The sequence below is a fragment of the Arabidopsis thaliana genome, chromosome 2 (genome assembly GCF_000001735.4).
Source record: "Arabidopsis thaliana chromosome 2, partial sequence".
Classification (NCBI taxonomy): Eukaryota; Viridiplantae; Streptophyta; class Magnoliopsida; order Brassicales; family Brassicaceae; genus Arabidopsis; species Arabidopsis thaliana.
The window spans coordinates 1,690,409-1,715,142 of record NC_003071.7 but is presented as its reverse complement, the minus strand read 5'-3'; the positions used below and the strand labels follow the sequence as shown (position 1 = coordinate 1,715,142).

The following is a 24,734-nucleotide window of genomic DNA, read 5'->3' as shown; positions in this document are numbered from 1 at the left end:
TTGTCTTAGATTGTTTGAGTTAATATCCATTCTACATAATCTACCAGAGTGGCTTACATTTGTAGTAGAAGTTTAACACTAAAAAACTTTTGAAACTTCAGGCCGATAACTTAATAAAATGGTGACTTTGACCGGAAAAAAAGAGGTAAGATCTAAGTGGCACAGAAAACTCCATCTCTTATGAAATTTCTTCCTAATTTATATAATCAGAGAGTCATAATTCGACTGTAAGAGATCAAATGGTATCACCATTCGACAACTTCATATCTGGCAAAAGAACTACCTTTCTTCTGTAAACCCTTCTACAAATAATTTAACATAATCTTGAAAAAAGGCAGTACTTAAAAGACTACAAGTTACCAAAAAAAAAAAAACACAACAGAAAAACTAAACACAACTTCTCCTCCAGCTTTTCTTCATCAATCCTGATTTGCCTTGATGTATAGTATAACTCTCATTGAATCTGACAGTTCCATGAACTCGAGAGAAAGAAGAGGCAGAAATTCTCATTGGTTAAACAGATGAGAAGAAAACCAACTACTTTCAAGCCACCACAGTGTTCTCTCCTCTTCTATCAAGAGAAGACGACTCTGCAACACTTTCTCCCATCTCTGTTTCATCTTCTTCCTCTCTGTTCGCGTTTTCTTCACCGCTCACATCACTAAAGCCCTTTGCTGCATCATCATCTTCAACCTTTGATTCTTTATCTTCTTTCTTCACATCATAGCTCTCAGTTGGCTCCTCGCCATCAAACTCTTCTTGTAACTTACTCTCCTCAACAAACTTGTCTGTGTCGTCTAGCAATGACCCTTCAATCTTGTGTATGTCTTGAGTCTCAGGCAATTGAGGGATGGTGTCGCAAAGCTCCATATCATCAACTTTGGTGACAGCATCATACATATGTGTTCCATCGTAAACCGAGTTTGTATGACTAAGCGGTAAATGCATCTGACCAACCTCAACCAAAGGTCCAAACTGGGATTCATCTTCACTACCTCCATAATCTTCCATTGGATCAATACCTTTTCTTCTCTTTCCCATCCCCTTCCTTCTCACCCTTTCTTTACCGCGCATTCTTTTCCCAAGTTCAATCTGCTGCTGGGTTTCTGGTGTAGCCGTTACCCCAACTTGATCTCTCAAGCAATCTTGCGCAAGGCCTATAATCCGTGAAATCATGTTGCCTCTTTCAAGGTCCAAATCATGTATTTGAAAATTCTCAGCTAACTCCAATATATCCCTCACATTTGAAATCTGCAATAACAAGGAGGATAAAGTAATAAGGTCATACCTACATACATACTGTCACAATGACCTGAGGGTCAAAAAATTTGTTCTTAGCTATTACCGTTCTTTGAAACTCGCTTGAGAGAGAGATGGGCCTTCCTACAATTTTTCGGGTAATTCCCAGATACCACCTCATGTAGTCTGCTTCGTCAACACCTTGGACATCGTCAGGTACAATGTTTTCCCACCTCATTTCCCATTCGCTTAACTCTGATTCCATTTTATTCGACAGGTCAACCCCTCCATCAACTCCCCGAGACTTTCTTACCCACCTTTGCACATCTGCTGGGATGTCTTGAAACAAGTCAAATTGTTTGCGACAGCGATCAGGCAGATGTCTCTCCGCCTTGTCAAAAGATATCAGCATTGTTTTCGATCTACCCAGCAGCAGAGACTTTCTCATACGGTCTGACATATCTCCTCCATTCATATTTTCATACGGAAGCCACACCACCTAATTCCCAAGGTATATCAGCAACATTAGATCAACAGAAGTATACACAAAGAAGAGTAGCTGATGAATATGAAAGATAAACAAACTTACATCAGTTGGCTTCATGACGTCCAATGCTTTGCGGTAAAAGACCACATCACGGTTTGCTGTAGGACCATTTTGCTTCCCCTTCCACTTAAGCACAAATGGGAACTGATCATGGATGGGCTCACGATTCAGCTTTGGCCTGCCAATGTTTAAGTGATAGTAACTCCAACACTACAGGAAACAGAAGATAAGGAAAGAAGATTAAGTCAATGTATTCAATGCTGAAACTAGCAGAGACATTCTGGATAGGTTCGGTAATAATATCCTCTTGGATCAACAGTTTAAAGAACAGGAAATGAAAAACCTTAAGTACCTGTAATAGCGTCAAGCAACCACATATCGTGCTTTGGGATTTAACAGAAGCATTCCCAAGTGCTCTATACAAGAAAGCCAAAGCAGCAGCACCCCAAGCAAATGTTCCAGCATCATCAAAATCCTCAAACAGCGGAAGATACATAACAGGCACCTTGTTTCCAGTGGTTGTAGAGAAGATGGTACTCCCTACTAAGTACAAAAGGTAAGCCCGTGTACGGCGCTCAACTTCTTCAAAAGATGCATCATCAGGACATTCAGAGAAATTATCTTTCAACCAGCTAAGCTTAACCATCCCACCACTAGCGGAATTAGATGCTGGTGACTTTCCTAAGTACCTCTCACATACCGCAGAACAAGTTGTATACGTTAATCCAATGACAGGTTTACCATCAATCCCCAATCCCAGTAACAAGGCAATGTCCTCAAGAGTCACAGTCATTTCCCCAACAGTGAAGTGAAAAGTGTTGGTCTCTCTCCTCCATCGCTCAACCAACGCAGAGATAAGAGGGTTATCAAGACTAATAGCAGGGATCCGTCTCAAAAACCCAAAACCAGCTCTCTCCACCAATTCTATCTGCTTTGGTTTAAGCTTCCACTCACCCAACTTTGATGTATGCTCATGACACCTCAACGCACCTCGCTCCTAAACCACATAAACAAAATGCAAAATACATAAACAACAACACTAAGCAAAAGCATCCAATTAATGTCACAGCTTCAACAAATCGATTATAACTATAGAGAAGAGCCATAAGAGTTAAAACCTGGCCATCCCAAACAGCAGATGAAACATGTTTCTCTTGATCATATAACACAATGTCCTTAAGTGGACCTGGATTCGCTAAGACATCCATCAGAATCAACACTCACCTGCACAAAACCAAACTTGAATCAAAAAATTACTCCAAAGCTTCAAACTTTACCAAAAAAAACAATAATTTTGATAAAAAAAATTGTGCCCTGAAGCAAATTATAGATTAAATTCCATGAAATCGAAGAAACCCTAATAAAAAATATCCAATCTTTCAAGACAAATGTAAAAGACACTACGAATTCGATTAACAGAGAAAAAGGTTAGATTTTTATTATCATTGTTGGGTTACAGAGAAGAACAATATAGAATCAGAGAGGCAAAGACGTTAAACAACGAAACGACGCCGGAGAAGGGATAGACTAACCAGAAAACAGCGCGGAACAGAGGATGAAGAACTTTGAAAGAATCAAAACGACGACGGAGTGAGATAAAAAAGGAGACAAAGAAAGAGTTTGAAGGAAGATCTCAGGATTTGTACGAACCCTCAAAACGACGGCTTCCTCGTCGTAAGGGATAATGCTTTTCTCTTCTCTCTTTTCTTTTATTTTGCTTTTTTCGTTATAAGAGGCAAAAATAAATATCTGTGTCAGCATGTAAATATGGGCCTTACCGGCCCAGGAGCTTAATTGCTTAACTTTGTAAAAATGTGTACAAGTTGTATAAAAACTAGGATACATTGACCTTAAATCTTACTAGAAATTTGAACTCTACACCATCATTTTAAAGTATTTGAGATATACCTAACATTGTTATAATGACATTTTTATTCTTATTTAGTAATCTTTTTTCTTCTCAAGAGTATTTTGTTAATCAACCCAAGGTTACATAAAGCCTACTGATTTTGCAAACATAAAAGAACGAAGCTCAACAAGATAGCTCACCAATTTTACATAGAAAGCAAAAAGAATTTTAGCGTTTAAACTAGATCCAAAGTCACATGTCAACCTTAAATTACTACTGCAACACGTGTTGATGAGTCATCAGAAGTGTACCGATATCAACCACCGCTGTCGAGCTCTGATTTCGGTAAAAAAAACGTCGCCGACAAACAATCGCACGAAAATTCTTTTTGATGTAACCGAAATTTTCTGAGCAGAGCTTCAATTGAAAGATACAGCAGAAAGGGAATTGTAGTACGCATCGGAGTATTCTTCGATCCTTTACCCCAATATACAATCTCTTGAAATTGTTCCTACAAATCAAGCTTTATACTCAAATCTCTTCAATTTGTGAAATTGAAACAATTCATGCAATCCACAAGCAGTCAATCACAAAGGAAACAAGTCGGAGAAACCCATCTTGAATAGATAATCACCGACTCATATCCAAGGCAATTATTGAAAGATAAAGATATAAAGAGATCGGAAAAAAAAACGATCTACGGGCAAGGGAAAAAGATAAGCCAGCCAACGCTACTAGTTGAAGTCATGCGTCGCTGGACGAAAGTCGGCCATCTCTGCTAACAGAGTTAGAAGATGCCGGACAAAAGCCCGAGTGAGTCAGGACAGCGGTTCACCGGAAAAATTTCGGTCTGTAAAAACAAAGAACAATCCTCTCTCTAAAAAGTCCAGGAGAGAGAAGAGAGAGTTCTTATTTAGTTATCACAAATGAGCATTTAAGATATACTTATAATGTTTATATTTTAATTAATTTATTCAAAAATTTCAAAAATATACACATATATATTTTTTTAAACTAATTTTTTTCACATGAATTACAAACATAATTTTACTAACATTTTTTTTTTATTTTAACTTCAATTATCTTAAATTTTTTAAAAACACATCGTTCAAAAAAGTTGACAATGTAAAAAATCAAGTAACCATAATATAAGTTGATTGTTCTAATATAAGTCGATAGAGAAGAAAAATAAGTCGACAGTTCAAAAATTCTACCATATTAATAAATTAATATAAATAAAATAAGTCTATTAGGATAAACAAGTCGGTATAAAAAAAAATATAAAATCAACAATCAAGAAAAAAAGTCAACATTTTACAAAAGTCGACATGGTTAAAAATCTGTCAACCTGAATATAAATCTACTATTTTAAAATAAGTCGACTGAACATAAATTAAGTCGAAAAAATGAAATATAAGTCGTTAGTTCAAAGAGTCGACCTTATATATAAGTCCATGTAGAATGAGGTAAGTATACATCAAATAAACAAGTGGACATAAAAAATTATATAAATCGATGAAAAACAAAATCAAGTCCAACAGTTCAAAAAACGGGGAAAATGTCTTTAAAGTTCTCAACTTATTGAAAACGTTAACTTAAATACTCAATTCACGACAAAATGAAATAAATATCAAATTTATGTTGACTTTCCAAATAAATACCAAACTTTCGTTGAATTAGTCATATTAGACATGACGTTAAGTGCTATAGCCGACTTTCTCATCATATTTGGAAGAGTTACAGAGCGACAAGGATGAGTTCACAAGCTTTTCTCTATCTTTCATCTCTCGTAGTGCTAATATTAAACCAGATATTTTGGCACGAAAAATTTGTACCCAACCGCTTCATATTACATATGTAAACATCATTCTTCAGGATTGGCTCGTTTGAGCCCTAATTAATTTTCGGATGACAAAAAAAAAGACATGACGTGACGTGGGTTAACAAACTATGTTAATAAGGTTAATTTACTGTTAACAGATCTGTTAATTGAAAACCACATCATTCCCTCGAATAATAAAACGACAATGCTTTGTCGTAATCGCTCAATAAAAATCTAATTTTCAAATTATATGAAGTTTTAATGTTATGAATTTTGCTTGATTTGGGGAACTAAGATTGAATTTTTGGAATTAGTTCAATTGCTATGATTCATTGTGTTGTTATATGTTGTTGTATGAAACAATGTTGTTTTCAATTAATAAGTACATTGATAGAAAATTAACTCCATTAATAAGATATGTTGATCTATTTAACGTCATGTCTAATATAGATTGGTCGACGAAAAATTGATATTAATTTCAAAAATCAACAAAAATTTAATATTTGTTTCATTTTGTTCGAAAGTTCAAGATTTAAATTAATATTTCTAGTAAATTCAGGATTTTCATGATATTCTTGCCATTAGAAAAACTAACTACTGGATATTAAAAATCAACGAGAGAAAGCATAAATGCCTAAGTGGACTGTTTTAAAATATCTCAAGGGAAAAAAAAATTAGTCAACAGTAACAATAAATTACAGTAGTCGATAGTTCAAAACATTGACTTGAGATACACAAGTCATTTGTCAACTTGATATACACAAGTTCTAATAATTCCGACACAAGGAAATAAAGCTAGAGGAGACAGAACAGAGATAGTATGCGCATTACCAAACCCATAACTCTATATAGAGACCTTTCTTACTTCCATTCTCTACTAAAATCTTGTATCCATGGTGAAATCTCTTCTTCTCCAATCACTATCTTCCGTGACTTACTCCGTTCCTCTCTTACACCAAATCATTTCACTATGTCTATCTTTCTCCAAGCCACTACTACCTCTTTCAATTCCTTCAAGTTACAAGTCGAACAAGTCCAAACCCATCTCACAAAATCAGGTCTTGATCGGTTCGTATACGTGAAAACATCTCTTCTTAATCTCTACTTGAAGAAGGGTTGCGTAACGAGTGCACAAATGTTGTTCGATGAAATGCCTGAGAGAGATACAGTTGTTTGGAATGCATTGATTTGTGGGTATTCACGAAATGGTTATGAGTGTGATGCGTGGAAGCTTTTTATCGTAATGCTTCAGCAAGGGTTTTCTCCATCTGCTACTACACTTGTGAATTTGTTACCTTTTTGTGGACAATGTGGTTTTGTATCTCAAGGGAGATCTGTTCATGGTGTTGCTGCAAAGTCTGGCCTTGAGTTGGATTCTCAGGTGAAGAATGCGTTGATTTCGTTTTACTCAAAGTGTGCAGAGTTGGGTTCAGCAGAAGTCTTGTTTAGAGAAATGAAAGATAAAAGCACAGTTTCTTGGAATACAATGATTGGTGCCTATAGCCAGAGTGGTTTACAGGAAGAAGCCATCACTGTTTTCAAGAATATGTTTGAGAAGAATGTGGAAATTAGTCCAGTCACTATCATCAATCTTCTTTCTGCTCATGTTAGTCACGAGCCACTACATTGTCTTGTTGTTAAATGTGGAATGGTGAATGATATATCTGTGGTTACTTCTTTGGTCTGTGCATATTCAAGGTGTGGGTGTTTGGTTTCAGCAGAGCGTCTTTATGCGTCTGCTAAACAAGATAGTATTGTCGGCTTAACTTCGATTGTTTCATGCTATGCGGAGAAAGGAGATATGGATATAGCAGTTGTGTATTTTTCTAAAACGCGTCAGTTGTGTATGAAAATTGATGCTGTAGCTTTAGTTGGAATTCTCCATGGATGTAAAAAGTCTTCCCATATTGACATAGGAATGTCGTTACATGGTTATGCGATCAAAAGCGGATTGTGCACAAAAACACTGGTTGTGAATGGACTGATAACTATGTACTCTAAGTTTGATGATGTAGAGACTGTCCTGTTTTTGTTTGAGCAACTGCAGGAGACTCCTTTAATTAGCTGGAACTCAGTGATATCCGGGTGTGTACAGTCTGGAAGGGCAAGTACAGCTTTTGAGGTGTTCCATCAGATGATGTTAACTGGTGGACTTTTGCCGGATGCCATTACGATAGCCAGTTTGCTTGCTGGCTGTTCCCAGCTTTGTTGCTTGAATTTGGGGAAGGAGCTTCATGGCTATACTCTTAGGAACAATTTTGAAAATGAGAACTTTGTTTGCACTGCTCTGATAGATATGTATGCCAAATGTGGAAACGAAGTACAAGCGGAAAGTGTGTTCAAGAGTATAAAAGCTCCGTGTACAGCAACATGGAACTCAATGATATCAGGATACAGCTTATCGGGGTTACAACATCGAGCTCTTTCTTGTTACTTGGAAATGCGAGAGAAGGGGTTGAAACCTGACGAGATCACCTTTTTGGGGGTTCTGTCTGCATGTAACCATGGAGGCTTTGTCGATGAAGGAAAAATATGTTTCAGAGCAATGATCAAAGAGTTTGGAATATCTCCAACTTTACAGCATTATGCACTTATGGTTGGCTTGTTGGGAAGAGCATGTTTATTTACTGAGGCATTGTATTTAATTTGGAAGATGGATATAAAGCCGGATTCTGCAGTATGGGGTGCTCTACTTAGCGCGTGCATTATTCACAGAGAGTTGGAGGTTGGGGAATATGTAGCTAGGAAAATGTTTATGCTGGATTACAAGAATGGAGGGCTGTATGTATTGATGTCAAACCTATATGCAACAGAAGCAATGTGGGACGACGTAGTTAGAGTCAGGAATATGATGAAAGATAATGGATACGATGGTTATTTGGGAGTTAGCCAAATATAATAATTTGAATCTGTGAAACAACAGAACAGGTTACTTATACGTTCTGTTAATACCTCAGTATTTTTACCTGATTGCTTTGCGATGGTGAGGAGAGTTAACTGGAGTGTTCGAACATAATATTTGTTGTTCAAGCTTCATTGATGAAGGTTTCTTAGAATCCTTGATAAAGCCTTGAAGAATTTATTATAGATCATCGACCATATCTCTATCCGGCTGAAAACGAGTATAGAAACTAGTTGTGATTGATTTTTAGATGACTTCTTGTGGGAGCTGCAAATACATAGAACATGCAGGACTACTTAGAGCTATTCACTGGAATTGGTGACCAAGGCGCTCCAGTTAGTGTCCTACTGTCCTTGAGCATAATGTGAGTTTTCTTACTGTCCTCTTGAGTTCTTATCTTCGAAGCTTGAATTGTATGTATTCTAAAAGACCTCAAGCATTGACAAAAGCAAGTATATGTTAGCCCTTTAAAGATATTAGAATGATTTTTCATGTTCTAGTTTTGTTTTCCTGGCTAGAAAAAACATTGTTGCAACTGGTGAAGAACTCTCTCAGCATATGCAGACTCAAAAATGTTGTATTTGCATATCTGTTGGGTTCAACATTCGAATTTGATGGCTAGGTTAGTTACATAGGTCATTCTCAGAATGTTGCATTCATATTTAGTTTTATGGTTGCCATTTATTTGACATCAGTCTCTCTATTGTGACACTAATGGGCTTGGAGTTTCTTGAGTTGTCATGAATTTTCTTTATCAGTCAATAAGGTAGTAGTAGGTAATACTGATATTAAGCACAATCTTCATGACTCAGCCGCTTAGTACATGCTTTTGAGTGTTTATTCTGAATCCAAATGATCTTTCTCAAGTTCAAACAATATTTATGCCGATTTCCTGACGTCATTTGTTTAGATCATTGTCTTGATGTTTTTGTTGTAGTTATCTTAAAATGTGTTCATGTAAATCTTTCGAATTGCCATTTCAAAGGGGATGGTTATCTGTATTAATTGGCTGATATCTCCTTCGTCTGAGCTCTACATATGATGCAAATGATGGATCCACAACTTTAGGTAAGTCAACTTTGAACCAACAAGTTACATTGTACATGAGGGTACTAAGCAAAGATATATAAATGATATTGTGTCTCTTTTTCTGTCTTATAATTAGGACCCAAGACCTAACTATGACTCCCACTGCATCTATCGACACCGGTCAAACCATCTCTCTTCATCTTCTCCTCTTTAGCCTTTCGACAAAACACAACCCACGAGTTAACTTCCATGGCCACGCAGACACCAACCAGCGTCGACAGACATAGACAGTAACCGAGCTTTGCGTACGACCTTCCTTCCCTTAAAACCTCAAACCCTTGGAACACATTCACCACGCCCATCACCACACACGCGTACCCGACAAAATGATGGTAAGACTTCCAGTACCTCCGGAACTTATTGGTCGTCTTTGGTCTGAACAGCAAAGCCAGTGTTTGCAGCGCCGCTGCTGTGAAAGTAGCTATCCCGAGGCTCCGATGTAACCCATAGGTCACTCCAGGGGAATTATGGCCGAGCACGATTCCAATGGAGAAGCCAATGGTTCCTAGGAGGAAACCGGTTAGCTGTATTGCTGCGTGGATGTAGAACCAAGTGGGTCCTATTGATTGCATTTGGCGGAGGTATCTAGCTGTTACTGCTCCCGCCGGGAGGAGAAAACCCCACGATATCGCGTTGACTACTCCGTGAGTCACTTTTAAAGCTCGGGAACCGCTGTTTTGATTAACAGTTGCAAATCCTATAGAAAGAAACAGTGTAAGATCAAACCTTGCTGAAGTGAGAAAGAATTTGGTGGTAGTATGAGAGATCAAAGGTTGAGAAAGAATTTGGATACCTGAAGTGACATCAAAGGTGGAGAAGGAGGAGAGATCGGTGGAAGTAGTAGGATGAATGGTGGGAGAGTAACCTTGGACATAAAGACCTCTGTTCCAAACATGGTGGATCTTAGTATTGTTCGAGGAGAGCTTAACAGAGGCATAAATCTGAACGGAAGCACCATTACGGATAGTGGCCATTTTACCACCGTAGAGAGAAGCAGAGGAGGAAGAGAGACGGACAAGGTCAAGCGGACGGGAAAGCAGAGGACCTTTCTGAAGCTTGACTGAAGAGTCAAGAACGTAAGGAAGGAGGATGAGCTGACCAGAATTCGGATCTGGAAAGGCGATGAGGACACGAGAACCAGTCATCTGCGCCGGGGAATCCGGGTTAATCCCCCATCCAACCCACCCGGAAGGTGAGATGAAAGTTCCAAAGAAACAAAGGTCGAGAGTAGCGTTGTGTGGATGGTATGTCCACGCGATTGACGCTTGTTGTGTTGGAAGAGAGATACATTTCTCGAAGCTTTTCGTCGCCGTCGTGGTGGTGCAGTGACCAGCTAGTGATTCAGGAAGCTTTGTTGCTAGAAGAAGAAGCAAGAATGATAGAATCAAAGTCGCCATTGTTTGATCATCTCTGTTTTTTTTGTTAATAGAGTCGAGACTTTTTATATGTGTAGTGAAACTTAAGAAATATGATTGTGATTGTAAAAGTTGATATTATGATTTTTCATTGAAGTCTTTGCTTTGAAGCTAAGTGAAACTCAAACACTCTCCACAACACAGTTGGTTGGTTGTGTAATATTTGGACATCTTTTTAATTATGATAAAATATGACGTGGATAAAATATGCCAGCTCGGATAACAGTAAACGACGTCGTTTCTTATTTCTGATTGATTCTCTGTAGAGAAGAGGAAGAGAAGAAGAATGGTGACAAGAATGGCGACGAAGGTGAGTTTGGAAGGGAAGAGAGTGGTTTTGGTACCGTACATGGCGGAACATGTACCAAAGTACCATCAATGGATGCAAGATTCGGCTCTTCTTGAAGCTACGGGATCTGAGCCGTTGAGTCTTGAGCAAGAGTATGAGATGCAGCTTTCTTGGACTCAAGATCCCAATAGTATGAAAAAACTCTAAACCCTATTTAGATATATATCTTAAATCTTCCATCTTCTTTATCTTAGATTTGATCAGTTTCAGTTTTACTCAATTAGGGTTTAGGGTTTTCTTTTAAACTACCCTAGAATCTCAATGTTGATTGTTTTTGTTTGATATTTTAGTCTTTTTCTGTGAATTTGATATCACCTAAGCTCCAAGTTCTTGGATATTTAGCTATATAGTGTCTTATGAGGTTCATTGAGTTCGTCTCTTAACCAATAAACAATGATTAGAGTAGATTCATGACCTTTTATATTTGATTAGGTCTATCTTCTTTTTCAAATGTAGTATTTTCTAATGCCCATGTTTTTGGTTTCAGAGCGGACTTTCATTGTCTTGGACAAGGATTTCGTTAAGGGAGACCTGGCTCATGGCCAACCTCATGTAGAAGGTTTGTTTCCTGAGTATAAAGGAGATTACTTTAGCATGCATCAGTATGGAATCTTCTATCTAGCTGCTGTGACAATGCAGTACTCTCTGCCTTTAGTTAATAATGTAGTGGAATTGTTATTAGAACAAAGTGTGTATAGTGGCCGGAAAATGAGAACATATCTACAAGACTGCTTCTTTGTTAGTGGTTTAGATCATTGGTGACTAGGTTGGCTTTAAGAGTTCTTCCTTATCTTATTTGGTTAAAAAGAAGTCCATTTAGTTTAGCTTGAATGCTCTGTAGTGTTTCTTCTGTGTATGTTATTTTCACATTTAGTCATTGTCAATATGTAACTGAAGCTTTTGTGCAGCAATGACAGGTGATGTGAACATTTACATGAATGATGTGGATGATCCAAAGGTTGCAGAAGTTGAAATAATGATAGCTGAGCCCAGAAGGTAACTTTAGTCTTCCCAATTCGAGTCCTATACAACGCGAATACACTTTAGCTGATGTTACTTCTGGCACATGATTCTTATTTTTTTGTTACAACCATTTGGTAGAGTAGCCGTGGTAAAGGACTAGGAAAGGAATCTGTGTTGATAATGATGGCTTATGGTGTCAAGAACTTGGAGATTCACAAGTTTACAGCCAAAATTGGGGAATCAAACACAGCTTCCCTCAGCTTATTCCGCAAACTAGTACAACAACTCAATCTCTTGTCTCAAATGTATGTGCTCCATTGCCTGTGTTTACAAAGGAAAATGGCTAAACACACTTTGTTGTTTGTTAAAAGGGTTTCGAGGAGTCTTCTTACAGCGGTATCTTCAAAGAGGTAAAAAGTAGTTTACTACTTCATACACTCCAACAAAGGATGTTACTTTTGGCATATACTAGATTGAGTTTCTTTAATCTGACAGGTTACACTCGAGTATCCGGTGACTAATCTCCGTCGAGAAGAGCTCTTGAAGTTATTGGATGAAGTCATTAGGCACACTCATTCATCGAACAACCCATCAGACTCACTGCTATCAGGAGAAGCTACTGCATAAAGCATTTTCTTCAGTGTTTATTGTTATTTTTCTCTTCAACTTGGGAAAGAATTTGAAATCATTGTAGCATGTATGAGTTTATAAATTATGATTACTAATATACATGGTCCATTGTTTCAATTCAAAGTTGAGTCCTACTATTTGTTGAGCCTAGGCCTGGGAAAAATACCCGAATCCAAAAAACTGAACCGAACCCGGCCCGACCCGAACCCAAACCCAAAATTTTAAAATATCCGAAGGGATTCTAAACTTCAAAACTCGAAAACCCCAACCCAAACCCATCCAAACCTGAACCCAATCAAATACCTAACATATCTGAAATATATAAATATAAAAACAATTTATTAGTAATAATCATATTTACAACAACTCAAGTGCTTAAAATATTTGGATTTTAAGTTTTTTTTTTTTTTTTTTTTGTCATCCGATTATAATTAGAGCTCAAACGAGCCAAAACTGAGGAATGTTGTTTACATAAGTGATATGAAGCAGTTCAGTGCGAACTTTTCGCGCCAAGCTATCCGCTTTTACATTTGCATTTACATTTACATTTGTATTTTAACTTATTTTGTATATTTTTGAATACTTTACCTACTTTTAGCTATATTAGGATATAAATACTCAAGTTTTTCAAAAAAATTGTGTATTTTCAAGTAATTTGAATATATTTTTATACAAAATTTTGAGTTTTGGATATTCCGGGTAAACCTAAATTCGAACCCGAACCAAACCCAAAATCTTAAAATACCGAATCTTAGATTTCCAAATCCAAAATAACCAAACCCAAAAAAAACCAAAAAAAACTAATCCAAACCCGATCCGATCCAAATCCGAACCGAACGTCCAGGCCTACTTGAGCCTATACAGGGATAAATATAATTAGCGACCATTCTATTTTTCCTATGATACACTTCCAAACTGAACAAAACGCAATTTTTATCATTATTGTAAACAAAACGCAAACGCAAACGCAAACGCAAACGTGAATAAAACTTGAATCCACTCATAGGAGAAACTTCCACCACTGATTCTTGCATAATCCGAAAAATCTCTGCGAATACTCGCAGTAATGGCCTCTTCTCATTCTCTTCTCTTTTCTTCTTCCTTCCTCTCTAAACCCTCTTCTTTCACTTCTTCTCTGAGACGGTTTGTTTACCTTCCCACTCGCCAATTTTGGCCAAGGCAGCGACATGGTTTCTCTACCGTCTTCGCCGTCGCCACCGAGCCAGCTATCTCCAGCAGCGGTCCTAAGAAAGCAGAGCCATCGACGGTCGTGCTTCCTAGTAATGAATCATCTGATAAGCTTCTCAAAATTCGACACACGGTACACTTCTTTTGGCTCTGTTTTTGTTTTGTGATTTTAAGAGAATTATGAAAAATTTATTCAAGTTGTTAACTTTAATGCTGTTAGTGAAGTTGGGTTCTGCAAAAGTTTGAATTTTGATTTCAATCTAATAAGAAATTTTTGGAATTTTAGTATGTGGTTTTGGGATAAAGGTTGATGTTTTATGCAGAGCTCTGTTTCTGTTTATGTGGGAATTTAGGAGAGTTCTGTAATTTTATGCTTTTAGTGAAGTATGTTTTTGCTAAAGTTTGAATTTTGATTCAATTTCATGAGAAAGTTTTGAGATTTTGGTATAAATGTTGTTGTTGAGCTGAATAGTGTAATTGATGTGGATTCAGTGTGCGCATGTAATGGCAATGGCAGTTCAGAAACTCTTCCCGGATGCAAAAGTGACGATAGGTCCTTGGATTGATAATGGTTTCTACTATGATTTTGATATGGAGCCTTTAACAGATAAAGACCTTAAGAGGATCAAGAAAGAGATGGTGAGTTTCTGATAAAGTCTTTGAGGGAAGAATTTAAAAGAGTATTCATGGTTTTCTTTGTACTTTATCTGGTAGGATCGTATCATTAGTCGGAATTTACCACTTTTAAGAGAAGAAGTATCTAGAGAAGAAGCGAAGAAAAGGATCATGGCGATAAATGAGCCTTATAAGATGGAGATTTTGGATGGTATTAAGGAAGAACCCATCACCGTTTATCATATCGGTACGCTGTAGCCTCCTGCTTGCTTTTCAGTTCTGTAATTTGTTCGTATTAAGTTTGGTAATAGCTTGTCTCCATCTTATGCCAGTTCGAATGCCCATCTAGGTAATGAATGGTGGGATCTTTGTGCGGGTCCTCATGTCGAGACCACAGGGAAGATAAACAAGAAAGCAGTTGAACTAGAATCTGTTGCTGGTGCATACTGGAGAGGAGATGAAAAGAGGCAAATGCTTCAGAGGATATACGGAACAGCTTGGGAGAGCGAAGAGCAACTGAAAGCATATCTTCATTTTAAAGAAGAAGCTAAACGCAGGGATCATAGACGCATCGGCCAAGACCTTGATCTGTTTTCTATCCAGGTATGGTATAGCCTCTTTTTTCAGTTCGGAATGATATTTTACTTTCGGGAGATCGTTGCATAAGCTGTTCAACTGCAGGATGAAGCTGGAGGAGGGTTAGTGTTTTGGCATCCGAAAGGTGCAATTGTTAGAAACATAATTGAAGAATCGTGGAAGAAAATGCATGTTGAACATGGTTATGATTTGATCTATACTCCTCATGTTGCCAAAGCTGACCTGTGGAAGATCAGTGGTCACTTGGACTTCTACAGAGAGAATATGTATGATCAAATGGAGATCGAGGATGAGCTTTATCAACTCCGACCAATGAATTGCCCTTACCACATCTTGCTTTACCAAAGAAAGCGTCAATCATATCGAGATTTGCCCATAAGAGTTGCAGAGCTCGGTACAGTTTACAGATATGAGTTGTCTGGTAGCTTGCACGGTCTCTTCCGTGTCAGAGGGTTCACACAGGTTAACTTAGACGTCTTTAATCTAAACGCTAACCCTGTTCTTATGAAGTTCTAGGATTAACTTAGTTGACATTTTTACTTCCAGGACGATGCACACATATTTTGTTTAGAGGATCAGATCAAAGATGAGATCAGAGGTGTTCTAGATCTCACAGAAGAGATATTGTCGAGGTTTGGATTCAACAAGTATGAGGTTAACTTATCAACTAGACCTGAAAAATCAGTTGGAGGTGATGATATATGGGAGAAGGCGACCTGTGCCCTTAGAGATGCTTTAGATGATAAGGGATGGAGCTATGAGGTTGACGAAGGAGGTGGCGCCTTTTACGGCCCAAAGATCGACCTTAAGATTGAAGATGCATTGGGTAGAAAATGGCAGTGCTCAACTATTCAGGTAAGAAAGCTTCATATACTCTTACAAATACCTGATGCTACTTCTCTATTAACGGGTTCTGGTTGGCACGCAGGTCGACTTCAATCTTCCTCAGAGATTTGACATTACCTATGTAGACACAAACTCAGATAAGAAACGTCCTATAATGATCCACAGAGCGGTTTTAGGATCATTAGAAAGATTTTTCGGTGTTCTCATAGAACACTACGCAGGGGATTTCCCGTTATGGCTCTCTCCTGTTCAAGTCCGGGTCTTACCTGTCACAGACAATCAGGTTTAACTTGTGCTGTCTCTCGAGTCTTCTGTTTAAATTCTTTTTGAAATCCATGTAACTGACTTAATGAGGGGATATGCAGTTGGAGTTTTGTAAGGAAGTGAGTAAGAAACTGAGAGCTTGTGGAGTGAGGGCTGAGTTGTGCCATGGGGAGAGACTGCCTAAGCTCATAAGGAACGCAGAGACGCAGAAGATCCCGTTAATGGCGGTTGTTGGACCCAAAGAAGTCGAGACCGGAACTGTTACCGTTAGATCGAGGTTTGGAGGAGAGCTTGGAACCATTCCTGTTGATGACCTCATCAACAAAATCAACATTGCAGTTGAAACCAGAACTGCTCTGTAACTTTCATGTAAGTGTAGAAGGACCACACAGATCTCTGTTAAGCATTTACATTATTTATCTTTCGTTATTCACATTTTTTATTCAACTTTCTATTAGATCATTTCCAAATCACATGACCATCAAAACAGTTAGTAATATTGAATAACACTAACATTTACTCGAAATTGAAACTGAATTGAACAAGAGTTTTAAAAAATGTCTATGATATAGATAAATGAGTAATACCTAATAAGCAACTCCGAGCACAAACCACTGAGTTTCATTTACGGAACGATATTTTTTCGTAGGCCATTTGATCTTACTTGTGGCAATATTGAAGACACCGCAATTCGAAACACGACGATCATGATCTTGATGATCTGGCCAGACGTCTTTATCGACGAAATAGATTGAATCACTCTTGATTCCATCACCAAGATCTTTAAGAGCAGTAGGTATTGTAACACCTTGACCAAAAACCAACATCTCATCTCCAAGAGAATAAACTCTTTCCCACTTGAAACTCTCAAGATTCATCTTAAAGATGTAAAACAAAAGTCTCTCTGCTTCGTAAAACACTTGTTTAAGGCTCAAGATGATCAAAACCTCACCTGATGATTTCTGAATCGCTATTTTCCTCTTCCAAACGTATTCCCACGGTTCCTCAACCGCGTTAAACAGATATTTCCAATACGGGTTTTCGGTTTTCTTTTCCATAGGATAAGCTCCAGAGAAATCAAAAATCCTGATATGATGATTAGCTGTGTACAGATAAAGCTTATTGTTCTCACATGCCATATCAAACACAACCAAACTTTTCCCATTATGATTCAGATTACACCAAGACCAATATCCTGACTTGTAGAAGAACAAGTAATGCTGTATGAATGTCCAAGCAACGACATAATCTCCTGTTGTCTCGTTTATCCATAGAACAGCTACCGAGTTTTTCCATTCAACAGAGTCAAAGTCATATGACACGTTACCATTACGAGAAGGCCCGAAGAAGCATCCAGAATCATTGGACCATTCATTTTGAGGTTTAAAGAATACTTGTCCTCCACGTATTAGTGACATTGATGGAAGATTGATCGTTGTCCGCGTCAAAAGGTTCAAAATATAGAATTTGAGACGACGATCGACCATCAGGAGACAGTTTCCGGAGCTAGCCATACAATAGATTGTTTTTGAGAGTCCGGAGAGGTTTCTTCTTGTGATTTTTCCTACGGTGGGAGAATCACCTTGGTGTATGAATCGCCATGGACATGGAGGCTTGTTCGCGCATGTTTTCCAAACTGAATACTAATTCGAGCAAACGCGCGGTGAGAATCAATAGGGCTCTTTAAGGTTTCGAAAATCTTGCGTAAAACATCGGAACAAAACTTGGACCAATCGCAATTTCTAGACACGTTTGGTCTCTTCTTCTTGTACTTGTTGTTCTTCTTCTTCTTCTTCTTGCTCATCAAGCCGTTCCCCATATCTCCGACTGCTTTACCGATCACACTAGGGTTTTTTTGGTTCTGTAGAAAAGCATGAGAGATAACGCTAGGGTTTTCTATTTAGAAAAGCGAGAGAGATAACGCTAGGGTTTTTTATTTTCCATTTTTTGTTTTAGTTGATATGGTTTATCTATGGGCCATAACGAAACATATTAAGTGAAGTTATCGAGTCATTAATTTTATATTACTTTATGGCCATAACAACAAAACATTTGTATACAAATATACTCTTACCGTACATACAACATGGACCATTGCACCAATGGGCAACATCGATCAATACATTTTAAAAACCCTATAGTTTAAAAATAATTACCGGAATTGACATTGAAAAAAAACTATTTAAAAAAACTGACATTAAATGTTGCATTAGCTTACAATTTCTGGAGGAGGAATAATGTTTTGGCATCCAAAGGGTTAAATTATTATTTATAAAAAAAAAAAGCTTAATTGAAACGATGTACATCAACAATCAGAACATGGTTACGAGAGCTAGTGGAGTGAGGGCTGACTGGCTGAGTTGTGTTGGACCAAAATTTTACTTAAGCTAATGGGCTTAATTAAATTAAAGAAATGGGTTTAAGAGATGGTCTAGCTCACGTTGGAGCTTTGGTGGTTGTCGGGTCGGGTCTTGAAAAGAGGAAACAAGTCGCTCTGTACTCCACGTTGCTAAAGAACAGGTCTTCTTCGCTTCCTCAACTCCTTAAAAATAGGAGTCGTTGAAGTATCAAGTCACCCACTACCTCCTATATTTTTGTTTGACATGGTTTTGATTTTGCGAAGAAACAAATTAAAACCTAAGTATATCAAACCTATAGAAGAAGGTTACAGTTCAAGTTTTTGTGGACACTAGCAGAGCACCACTTGAACGTTCACACATATTTTGAAAGTAAAACATCTCCAACAACCTCTCTATGTCTTAAACTCGAGAGTATCGTAGAAACTATGTTTGTTAGAACTGTGTTTTCGAGTGTTGCAAAACCAGTTTATAGAGGTTGTATCCTGGGATCCTTAAATAACCAGAACTGCTCTATAACTTTCACGTAAGAGTAGAAAGACCACATAGATCATAATTTTTTGTAATGAATTTTCTATTAAATTCTTTCGAATGAGCACTAACATCAAAACCATGGTAACATTTATACATATATAGAATTCAAAAATCAATTGATTGAATAACACTAGAATTATAGGGAAACTTGAATTCATTAAAAACAAAATATAAGAATACTCCTACACTCCATAGCCTCCTCTCTAATAAGCAACTCCCCAAACAAACCACTGAGTTTTATTAACGGAAAAATAGATCTTCTTAGGCCATTCGATCTTACTTGTGGCAATATCGAAGACACCGCAATTCGATACATGATCTTTATAATCTGGCCAATCTTTATGATCTGGCCAAACATCTTCGTCGTCGACGAAATAGATTGAATCACTCTTGATTCCGTGACCAAGATCTTTAAGAGCGAGAGGTACTGTAACCCCACGACCAAAAATCAACATCTCATCTCCAATAGAGTAAACTCTTTCCCACTTGTAACTCTCAAGATTCATCTTAAAGATGTAAAACAAAAGTTTCTCTTCATTTTTCACTATTTCCTTTAAGCTCAAGACTATAAGTACTTCTCCTGATCTCTGAATCGCTATTTTCCTCCCCCAAACGGATTCCGAAGGCTCCCCAACGAAGTTATTCTCCTGAATCGCTATTCTCCTGACCTCTCGTCATGGCATTCTAGGCTTGGTCATCCATCTTTACCAATTCTTAATTCTGTTGTCTCTCAATTTTCGTTACCACTTTCAAATTCCCAGCAAAAACAATGGTCGTGTTCCGATTGTCTTATCAATAAAAGTCACAAATTACCTCCACTCAACCTCTTGAATATCTTTATACCGATGTGTGGTCTTCTCCCATTATGTCAATGGATTCCTACAAGTATTATCTGGTAATTGTCGATCACTTTACTAGATATACATGGTTATATCCACTGAAGCAAAAATCGGAAGTCAAAGAAGTGTTTGTTGCTTTCAAGGCATTAGTGGAAAACCGGTTTCAGTGTAGAATCCGCACCCTATATTCTGATAATGGTGGTGAATTTGTGGCCATGCGATCGTTTTTGACAACACACGGCATCTCTCATCTTACAACACCACCACACACTCCCGAACACAACGGGATATCGGAGAGAAAGCATCGCCATATTGTTGAGACTGGCCTTACTCTTCTCAGTCATGCCTCTGTTCCGAAATCATATTGGCCTTGATAGAGATCGCCCCACACATGTCTGCCGCTTGAACAAAGCTCTCTATGGTCTAAAACAGGCGCCTCGGGCATGGTATCAAGAACTCCGAAATTATCTCCTTGCTGCTGGCTTTACGAACTCCTTGGCTGACACATCGTTATTCATTTACAAGCGGGCAAATTCATATCTTTATGTCTTGGTGTATGTCGATGACATAATCATTACCGGAGATGCTTCGCTTGTCAAAAACTTTAATGTTTCTCTTGCAGATCGATTCTCCTTAAAGGATCTTGGTGCATTGAGCTATTTCTTGGGTATTGAGGCAACACGCACTAAGAAAGGCCTACACTTGATGCAAAGGAAATATATAACAGATCTTTTGGCTAAGACGCACATGCTAGATGCAAAACCAATCTCTACGCCAATGGCTACAACACCGAAGCTTTCACTACACTCTGGTACGATTCTCGACGATGCCAAAGAATACCGCATGATTATTGGGAGTCTTCAATATTTGTCTTTCACTCGCCCAGACATTGCTTTCGTGGTGAATCGTCTCTCCCAGTTCATGCATAAACCAACCGATGAACATTGGCAGGCCGCAAAACGAGTTTTGCGATATCTTGCGGGAACGAAATCACATGGTATTTTCCTTCGATCTGATGCTCCACTCACAGTTCATTCGTTTTCAGATGCGGATTGGGCAGGAGATCTCGGAGACGGCCTCTCGACCAATGCATATATTGTTTACTTTGGTGGCAGTCCCATTTCTTGGTCATCAAAGAAACAACGAAGATTCTCGCGGTCATCTACGGAGGCCGAATACCGTGCAGTAGCCAACACTGCCTCCGAACTTCAGTGGATATGTTCTCTCCTCTCAGAAATGGGGATCTCCTTACCTGTGGCACCAGTTGTTTACTGTGACAACATGGGTGCTACTTATCTTTGCGCCAATCCGGTGTTCCATTCAAAAATGAAACATGTAGCTCTTGATTATCACTTTGTTAGAGGTAACATTCAGACTGGAGCTCTTCGCGTTTCTCATCTCTCAACAAAAGATCAATTAGCCGATGCACTCACCAAACCGCTTCATCGGCCACGATTCCAAGAGCTCAATTACAAGATTGGAGTCAAGGAACTGCCTCCATCTTGAGGGGGTGTGTAAAGGAGAAGTGTAGATTAAGGACATAAGTGTAATTAGTTATGCATTAAGCCCTAATGTGGAACCTATATATATTGTAAATCATTCTATTAATGAATTCATTCTGCTCACAATTATAAACGGATGATTCGAATACGGGTTTTCTTCCTCTATAGGGGAACCTTCAGAGAAATAAAAACTCTTGATGTAATAATCACTTGTGAACAGATAAAGCTTACTCTTCTCACAAGCCATATCCAAAACATCCATATTTTTTCCATTGAGATTCATATTAAACCAGAAACCATTTCCTTTCTTGTGTGAGAACAAGTACTTTTGTTTGAATGTCCAAGCAACAACATAATCTCTTGTTGTCTCGTTTATCCACAAAACAGCTAACGAGTTTTTCCAATAATCTGTCTCATCATCATACGACACATAATCCTTACCAGAAGGCCCGACCATATATCCATACTCTTGAGTTTTTGTTTCCTCCTTGGAAGCTTACTTTATCGCCACGGATCTTCAACTCCATTGATGTAAGATTGATCTTTTCCTTCGTAAACAAGTTAAAAATATAGAATTTGAGACGACGATCAACCATCAAACCCCAATATCCAGAGCTAGCCATACAATAGCTTGTCTTTGAGAGTCCGGCGACTTTTGTTTTCCTTTGTTTGGTCTTAGAATCACCATAATGTATGATCCACAATGGACATCGAGGCCTTTTCGAGCATGTTTTCCAAACGGAATACCAATCTGAGCAAACGGTTTTTGCTCAGTGAGAATCAACAGGGCTCTTCAAGATTTTATTAATATCTTGCGTAAAAGATCGGGGTAAAGCTTGGACCAATCACTATTTCTAGATATGTCCATGGTTTCGGCTACCTCACCGATCGCACTAGGGTTTTCAATTATATAAGCATGAAATAAGACCAAAGGGTTTTGGTTTTCATTTATTATACCAAGTAATACCTTCGTCTAAGTTACGTTTGGAACATAACACTATGCATTTTTTAGCAAATTGTTAAAAGATAGCGGCCAATAAAAGAAAGTAAAAATATAAACCATAACAAAGTATTGAATTAATGATTTAAAAAGTAATTTAAAATCTAACTTTCTTGAGAACATTATAAGCATTAGATTCTTTAATGACTTTAAAGGACTTTAGAGGATGTCTTTAATTTAATACACACAAAACAAAATCTCTTGGTTTTAGTCTTTTAGATGAGATTTAGAAGGACTTTACTACAAATCATAACAATAATAATAAAATGATTATTTTAAAAATCCAAATAAGATCATAAGAGATCACCAACGACGGAAATAAACTAATGCATGACAAGTTAGTTACACTATTTAATGTCATGCCAAAACGACAAGGTAAAGTTCTAAGACCATCTCCAATGGTGAGAGCCTTCTCATGGGCTCTCTACCATTCTTTAATATTAACTAGATGAACATTCATGCTACGCATGGGTTTTTGTTTTTAAAGTTGTCAAAAAAATTATGATTATAGTTTTTTTTGTTGATTTTGATCTTTATTTTATGTTTGTGTTATTATGTAATTAATAAATTCATATCTATTTTATATAATTATAAGTTTTTATGATTAAATTCATCTATAACTCGAAATATCACTTTTACTACTATATGGATATTTATATATCTATTATCTTAATTTTTCACTATCATGAACACATAAAACAATAATATATGATATATTGATCCAATGTATGTCGTTATGTTACTTATGTCGTTTGAAACTTGTCTAACTTAATTGTAACAAACAATTCTTTATTTCATATATTCCTTCGTCATCTAGTACACCAACCACATCCTAATATGATAGTAATTTAAGTCAACACTTTAGATCTCATCCCTTAAATATAGTCATATAGAGTCTCATTTATTTTATTTTTTTTTGGTATTTTTAACGTCTCAAAGGACCATTACGTGAAAAAATTGTATGTCAATGTTACCAAGTTATTAGAACGCACAAAAATGAAAAGAAAGAAGATCATATGATAAATCATATTTACAAAACGTAATAATTAGAAAATATCCAAGTAAGATTACTAAATTATTATGAGATTAGGTAGCAAGTATTTAAACAACAACAAAAGTAAATCTACAACACAGGTAAATTATTAGCCATTATGGATTAATGACTATTAATAAACAAAATTCAATAAAATAAGTTGAGTATAATAAAAATAGTGTTTGATGCATATTTATGATTTTTTATCTATTAATATTTTAGAAAAATTATTTAAGAGTGAGATTAATGGAGGGTTTAACACAACAAAAACTTTTGATTTTTCCTCAAATAGTTTTGTTAATCTTTTTATTTCATTAATGTAGAATGACACATGTCATTTTCTTGTGTGATGATGTGTTACTCATATGGAGAGACTTCGTCAACTTTCATATATATGATTGGAAAAATTTATAAAAAGAGAGCTTGTATGTATTTATTTTTGAAACAAAAATCATTATCCAACGGTAGTATACAAATTGTTTTCCACAATCTCTAAATCTCAAAAAAAAAAATCACTACCTTGCTAAAGAAACAATGTTAACTAGTTTTTTTTCTCTTAAGAAGTATAAAAGTCGAAAAGAACATATATCCAAGAACACAAAGAACAAGTCGAAAAGTCAACACACCTTCCTCTTAAGAAGTGCAGAAGCACAAATCCAAGAGACTCTTGATCAGTTCATCGACTTTGCTCAGTGAAAGAGAAACCAAAATATATGAGCAAAGACGGTTTACTTCACATAAGGAGATAAAAAAATTGGCAGTATTCACTAGTTCAGGAACATATAAGATTCTTAATGCAGTACCAATAAATATCACAATCAATTCAGGAACATATAAAACTTCTCTTGCAACAAAAAAATAACAACCACCTCATATTCAACACTAGACCAGACACACTCTGTTTTTCAAATCTCAACGCATCAATCAACTCTAAATAATTTGTATAAACCGTTGGCGAAGTTTTGTTGAAAGATGAAAGATAACATATAATACTTGTGAAATCATGAAACTTTTGTGTCAAAGCTGAAAATAAATAAAAGAGCACGAAGATGGTTCTTCTATATATATCTACATTAACTCTTACTACCACACAGAGGAGAGGCGAAAGTAAGATAGCAAAGAGGAGCTTAAGAAGAAAAACAAGCAATGAAGCT

General features: G+C 37.1%; 7 protein-coding genes, 2 long non-coding RNA genes and 1 pseudogene across 18 annotated transcripts; 6 read left to right on the top strand and 4 right to left on the bottom strand.

The window, feature by feature from the left end:
- Positions 1-135: 135 nt before the first annotated feature.
- On the bottom strand, positions 136-3,547 carry AT2G04865 (Aminotransferase-like, plant mobile domain family protein). Of its 2 annotated transcripts, NM_147246.3 has the most exons (6): positions 3,319-3,547; positions 2,905-3,010; positions 2,139-2,783; positions 1,829-1,996; positions 1,346-1,738; positions 136-1,251 (listed from the first exon to the last, which is right to left on the bottom strand). In NM_147246.3, exons 2-6 carry the CDS (start codon positions 2,992-2,994, stop codon positions 544-546), a joined length of 2,004 nt encoding a protein of 667 aa, NP_671779.1. In that variant the 5' UTR covers positions 2,995-3,010; positions 3,319-3,547; the 3' UTR covers positions 136-543. The 2 variants fall into 2 exon arrangements, with proteins under 2 accessions (NP_671779.1, NP_001325301.1); NM_001335267.1 differs by having other exon boundaries at positions 165-1,251; positions 2,905-3,547.
- A 2,669-nt stretch (positions 3,548-6,216) lies between these two features.
- On the top strand, positions 6,217-8,356 carry AT2G04860 (Tetratricopeptide repeat (TPR)-like superfamily protein; the record flags this gene model as incomplete). The annotated part of the gene is made up of 1 exon (NM_126518.3): positions 6,217-8,356. Exon 1 carries the CDS (start codon positions 6,278-6,280, stop codon positions 8,354-8,356), a length of 2,079 nt encoding a protein of 692 aa, NP_178563.2. The 5' UTR covers positions 6,217-6,277.
- Positions 8,357-8,677: 321 nt separating this feature from the next.
- On the top strand, positions 8,678-9,995 carry AT2G04852. 3 transcript variants are annotated; one of them, NR_140043.1, is made up of 3 exons: positions 8,678-8,723; positions 9,345-9,427; positions 9,525-9,995. It is a non-coding gene; the product is annotated as an other RNA (long non-coding RNA). The 3 variants fall into 3 exon arrangements; NR_140042.1 differs by having other exon boundaries at positions 8,678-9,427; NR_140044.1 differs by having other exon boundaries at positions 8,678-9,995.
- AT2G04850 (Auxin-responsive family protein) lies at positions 9,365-11,032 on the bottom strand. Its single transcript, NM_126517.3, has 2 exons — positions 10,242-11,032; positions 9,365-10,145 (listed from the first exon to the last, which is right to left on the bottom strand). Exons 1-2 carry the CDS (start codon positions 10,843-10,845, stop codon positions 9,535-9,537), a joined length of 1,215 nt encoding a protein of 404 aa, NP_565316.1. The 5' UTR covers positions 10,846-11,032; the 3' UTR covers positions 9,365-9,534.
- Positions 11,033-11,097: 65 nt separating this feature from the next.
- On the top strand, positions 11,098-12,942 carry AT2G04845 (Acyl-CoA N-acyltransferases (NAT) superfamily protein). Of its 5 annotated transcripts, none has more exons than NM_126516.3 (6): positions 11,098-11,342; positions 11,700-11,771; positions 12,121-12,208; positions 12,319-12,451; positions 12,547-12,585; positions 12,671-12,942. In NM_126516.3, the coding sequence occupies exons 1-6, from the start codon at positions 11,150-11,152 to the stop codon at positions 12,800-12,802; spliced, it is 657 nt and encodes a 218-aa protein (NP_565315.1). In that variant the 5' UTR covers positions 11,098-11,149; the 3' UTR covers positions 12,803-12,942. The 5 variants fall into 5 exon arrangements, with proteins under 5 accessions (NP_565315.1, NP_001077880.1, NP_001325375.1 ...); NM_001084411.2 differs by having other exon boundaries at positions 12,319-12,480; NM_001335264.1 differs by having other exon boundaries at positions 12,319-12,585.
- Positions 12,943-13,704: 762 nt separating this feature from the next.
- On the top strand, positions 13,705-17,241 carry EMB2761 (threonyl-tRNA synthetase, putative / threonine-tRNA ligase). Of its 2 annotated transcripts, NM_001335263.1 has the most exons (9): positions 13,717-14,126; positions 14,486-14,632; positions 14,708-14,855; positions 14,958-15,211; positions 15,290-15,667; positions 15,752-16,060; positions 16,134-16,334; positions 16,417-16,684; positions 16,965-17,241. In NM_001335263.1, the coding sequence occupies exons 1-8, from the start codon at positions 13,872-13,874 to the stop codon at positions 16,675-16,677; spliced, it is 1,953 nt and encodes a 650-aa protein (NP_001318198.1). In that variant the 5' UTR covers positions 13,717-13,871; the 3' UTR covers positions 16,678-16,684; positions 16,965-17,241. The 2 variants fall into 2 exon arrangements, with proteins under 2 accessions (NP_671778.1, NP_001318198.1); NM_147245.2 differs by lacking the exon at positions 16,965-17,241 and having other exon boundaries at positions 13,705-14,126; positions 16,417-16,853.
- Positions 16,903-18,134, bottom strand: AT2G04840 (F-box only protein (DUF295); the record flags this gene model as incomplete). Its single annotated transcript, NM_126515.1, has 2 exons — positions 16,903-17,821; positions 17,884-18,134. 2 exons carry the CDS (start codon positions 18,132-18,134, stop codon positions 16,903-16,905), a joined length of 1,170 nt encoding a protein of 389 aa, NP_178561.1.
- A 618-nt stretch (positions 18,135-18,752) lies between these two features.
- AT2G04815 lies at positions 18,753-19,105 on the top strand. Its single transcript, NR_140039.1, has one exon. It is a non-coding gene; the product is annotated as an other RNA (long non-coding RNA).
- A 181-nt stretch (positions 19,106-19,286) lies between these two features.
- AT2G04830 (F-box only protein (DUF295)) lies at positions 19,287-19,788 on the bottom strand. The gene has a single exon (NM_126514.2). The coding sequence runs from the start codon at positions 19,710-19,712 to the stop codon at positions 19,410-19,412; it is 303 nt and encodes a 100-aa protein (NP_178560.1). The 5' UTR covers positions 19,713-19,788; the 3' UTR covers positions 19,287-19,409.
- A 44-nt stretch (positions 19,789-19,832) lies between these two features.
- AT2G04820 lies at positions 19,833-21,566 on the top strand (annotated as a pseudogene; the record flags this gene model as incomplete). Its single annotated transcript has 1 exon — positions 19,833-21,566.
- Between the last annotated feature and the right edge of the window lie 3,168 nt (positions 21,567-24,734).

Excerpts from the sequence above, each read along its gene's own strand:
- AT2G04845 (NM_126516.3), top strand. The coding sequence starts at position 11,150 with ATGGTGACAAGAATGGCGACGAAGGTGAGTTTGGAAGGGAAGAGAGTG. Across the intron at positions 12,452-12,546 it reads TCAGCTTATTCCGCAAACTA|GGTTTCGAGGAGTCTTCTTA; the intron begins GTACAACAACTC and ends GTTTGTTAAAAG. Across the intron at positions 12,586-12,670 it reads ACAGCGGTATCTTCAAAGAG|GTTACACTCGAGTATCCGGT; the intron begins GTAAAAAGTAGT and ends TTAATCTGACAG.
- AT2G04865 (NM_147246.3), bottom strand. The coding sequence starts at position 2,994 with ATGGATGTCTTAGCGAATCCAGGTCCACTTAAGGACATTGTGTTATAT. Across the intron at positions 2,784-2,904 it reads CTGCTGTTTGGGATGGCCAG|GAGCGAGGTGCGTTGAGGTG; the intron begins GTTTTAACTCTT and ends TATGTGGTTTAG. Across the intron at positions 1,739-1,828 it reads ACGTCATGAAGCCAACTGAT|GTGGTGTGGCTTCCGTATGA; the intron begins GTAAGTTTGTTT and ends CTTGGGAATTAG.
- AT2G04830 (NM_126514.2), bottom strand. The coding sequence starts at position 19,712 with ATGAATCTTGAGAGTTACAAGTGGGAAAGAGTTTACTCTATTGGAGAT.
- AT2G04850 (NM_126517.3), bottom strand. The coding sequence starts at position 10,845 with ATGGCGACTTTGATTCTATCATTCTTGCTTCTTCTTCTAGCAACAAAG. Across the intron at positions 10,146-10,241 it reads CACCTTTGATGTCACTTCAG|GATTTGCAACTGTTAATCAA; the intron begins GTATCCAAATTC and ends TTCTTTCTATAG.
- EMB2761 (NM_001335263.1), top strand. The coding sequence starts at position 13,872 with ATGGCCTCTTCTCATTCTCTTCTCTTTTCTTCTTCCTTCCTCTCTAAA. Across the intron at positions 15,668-15,751 it reads GTGTCAGAGGGTTCACACAG|GACGATGCACACATATTTTG; the intron begins GTTAACTTAGAC and ends TTTTACTTCCAG. Across the intron at positions 16,061-16,133 it reads GGCAGTGCTCAACTATTCAG|GTCGACTTCAATCTTCCTCA; the intron begins GTAAGAAAGCTT and ends GTTGGCACGCAG.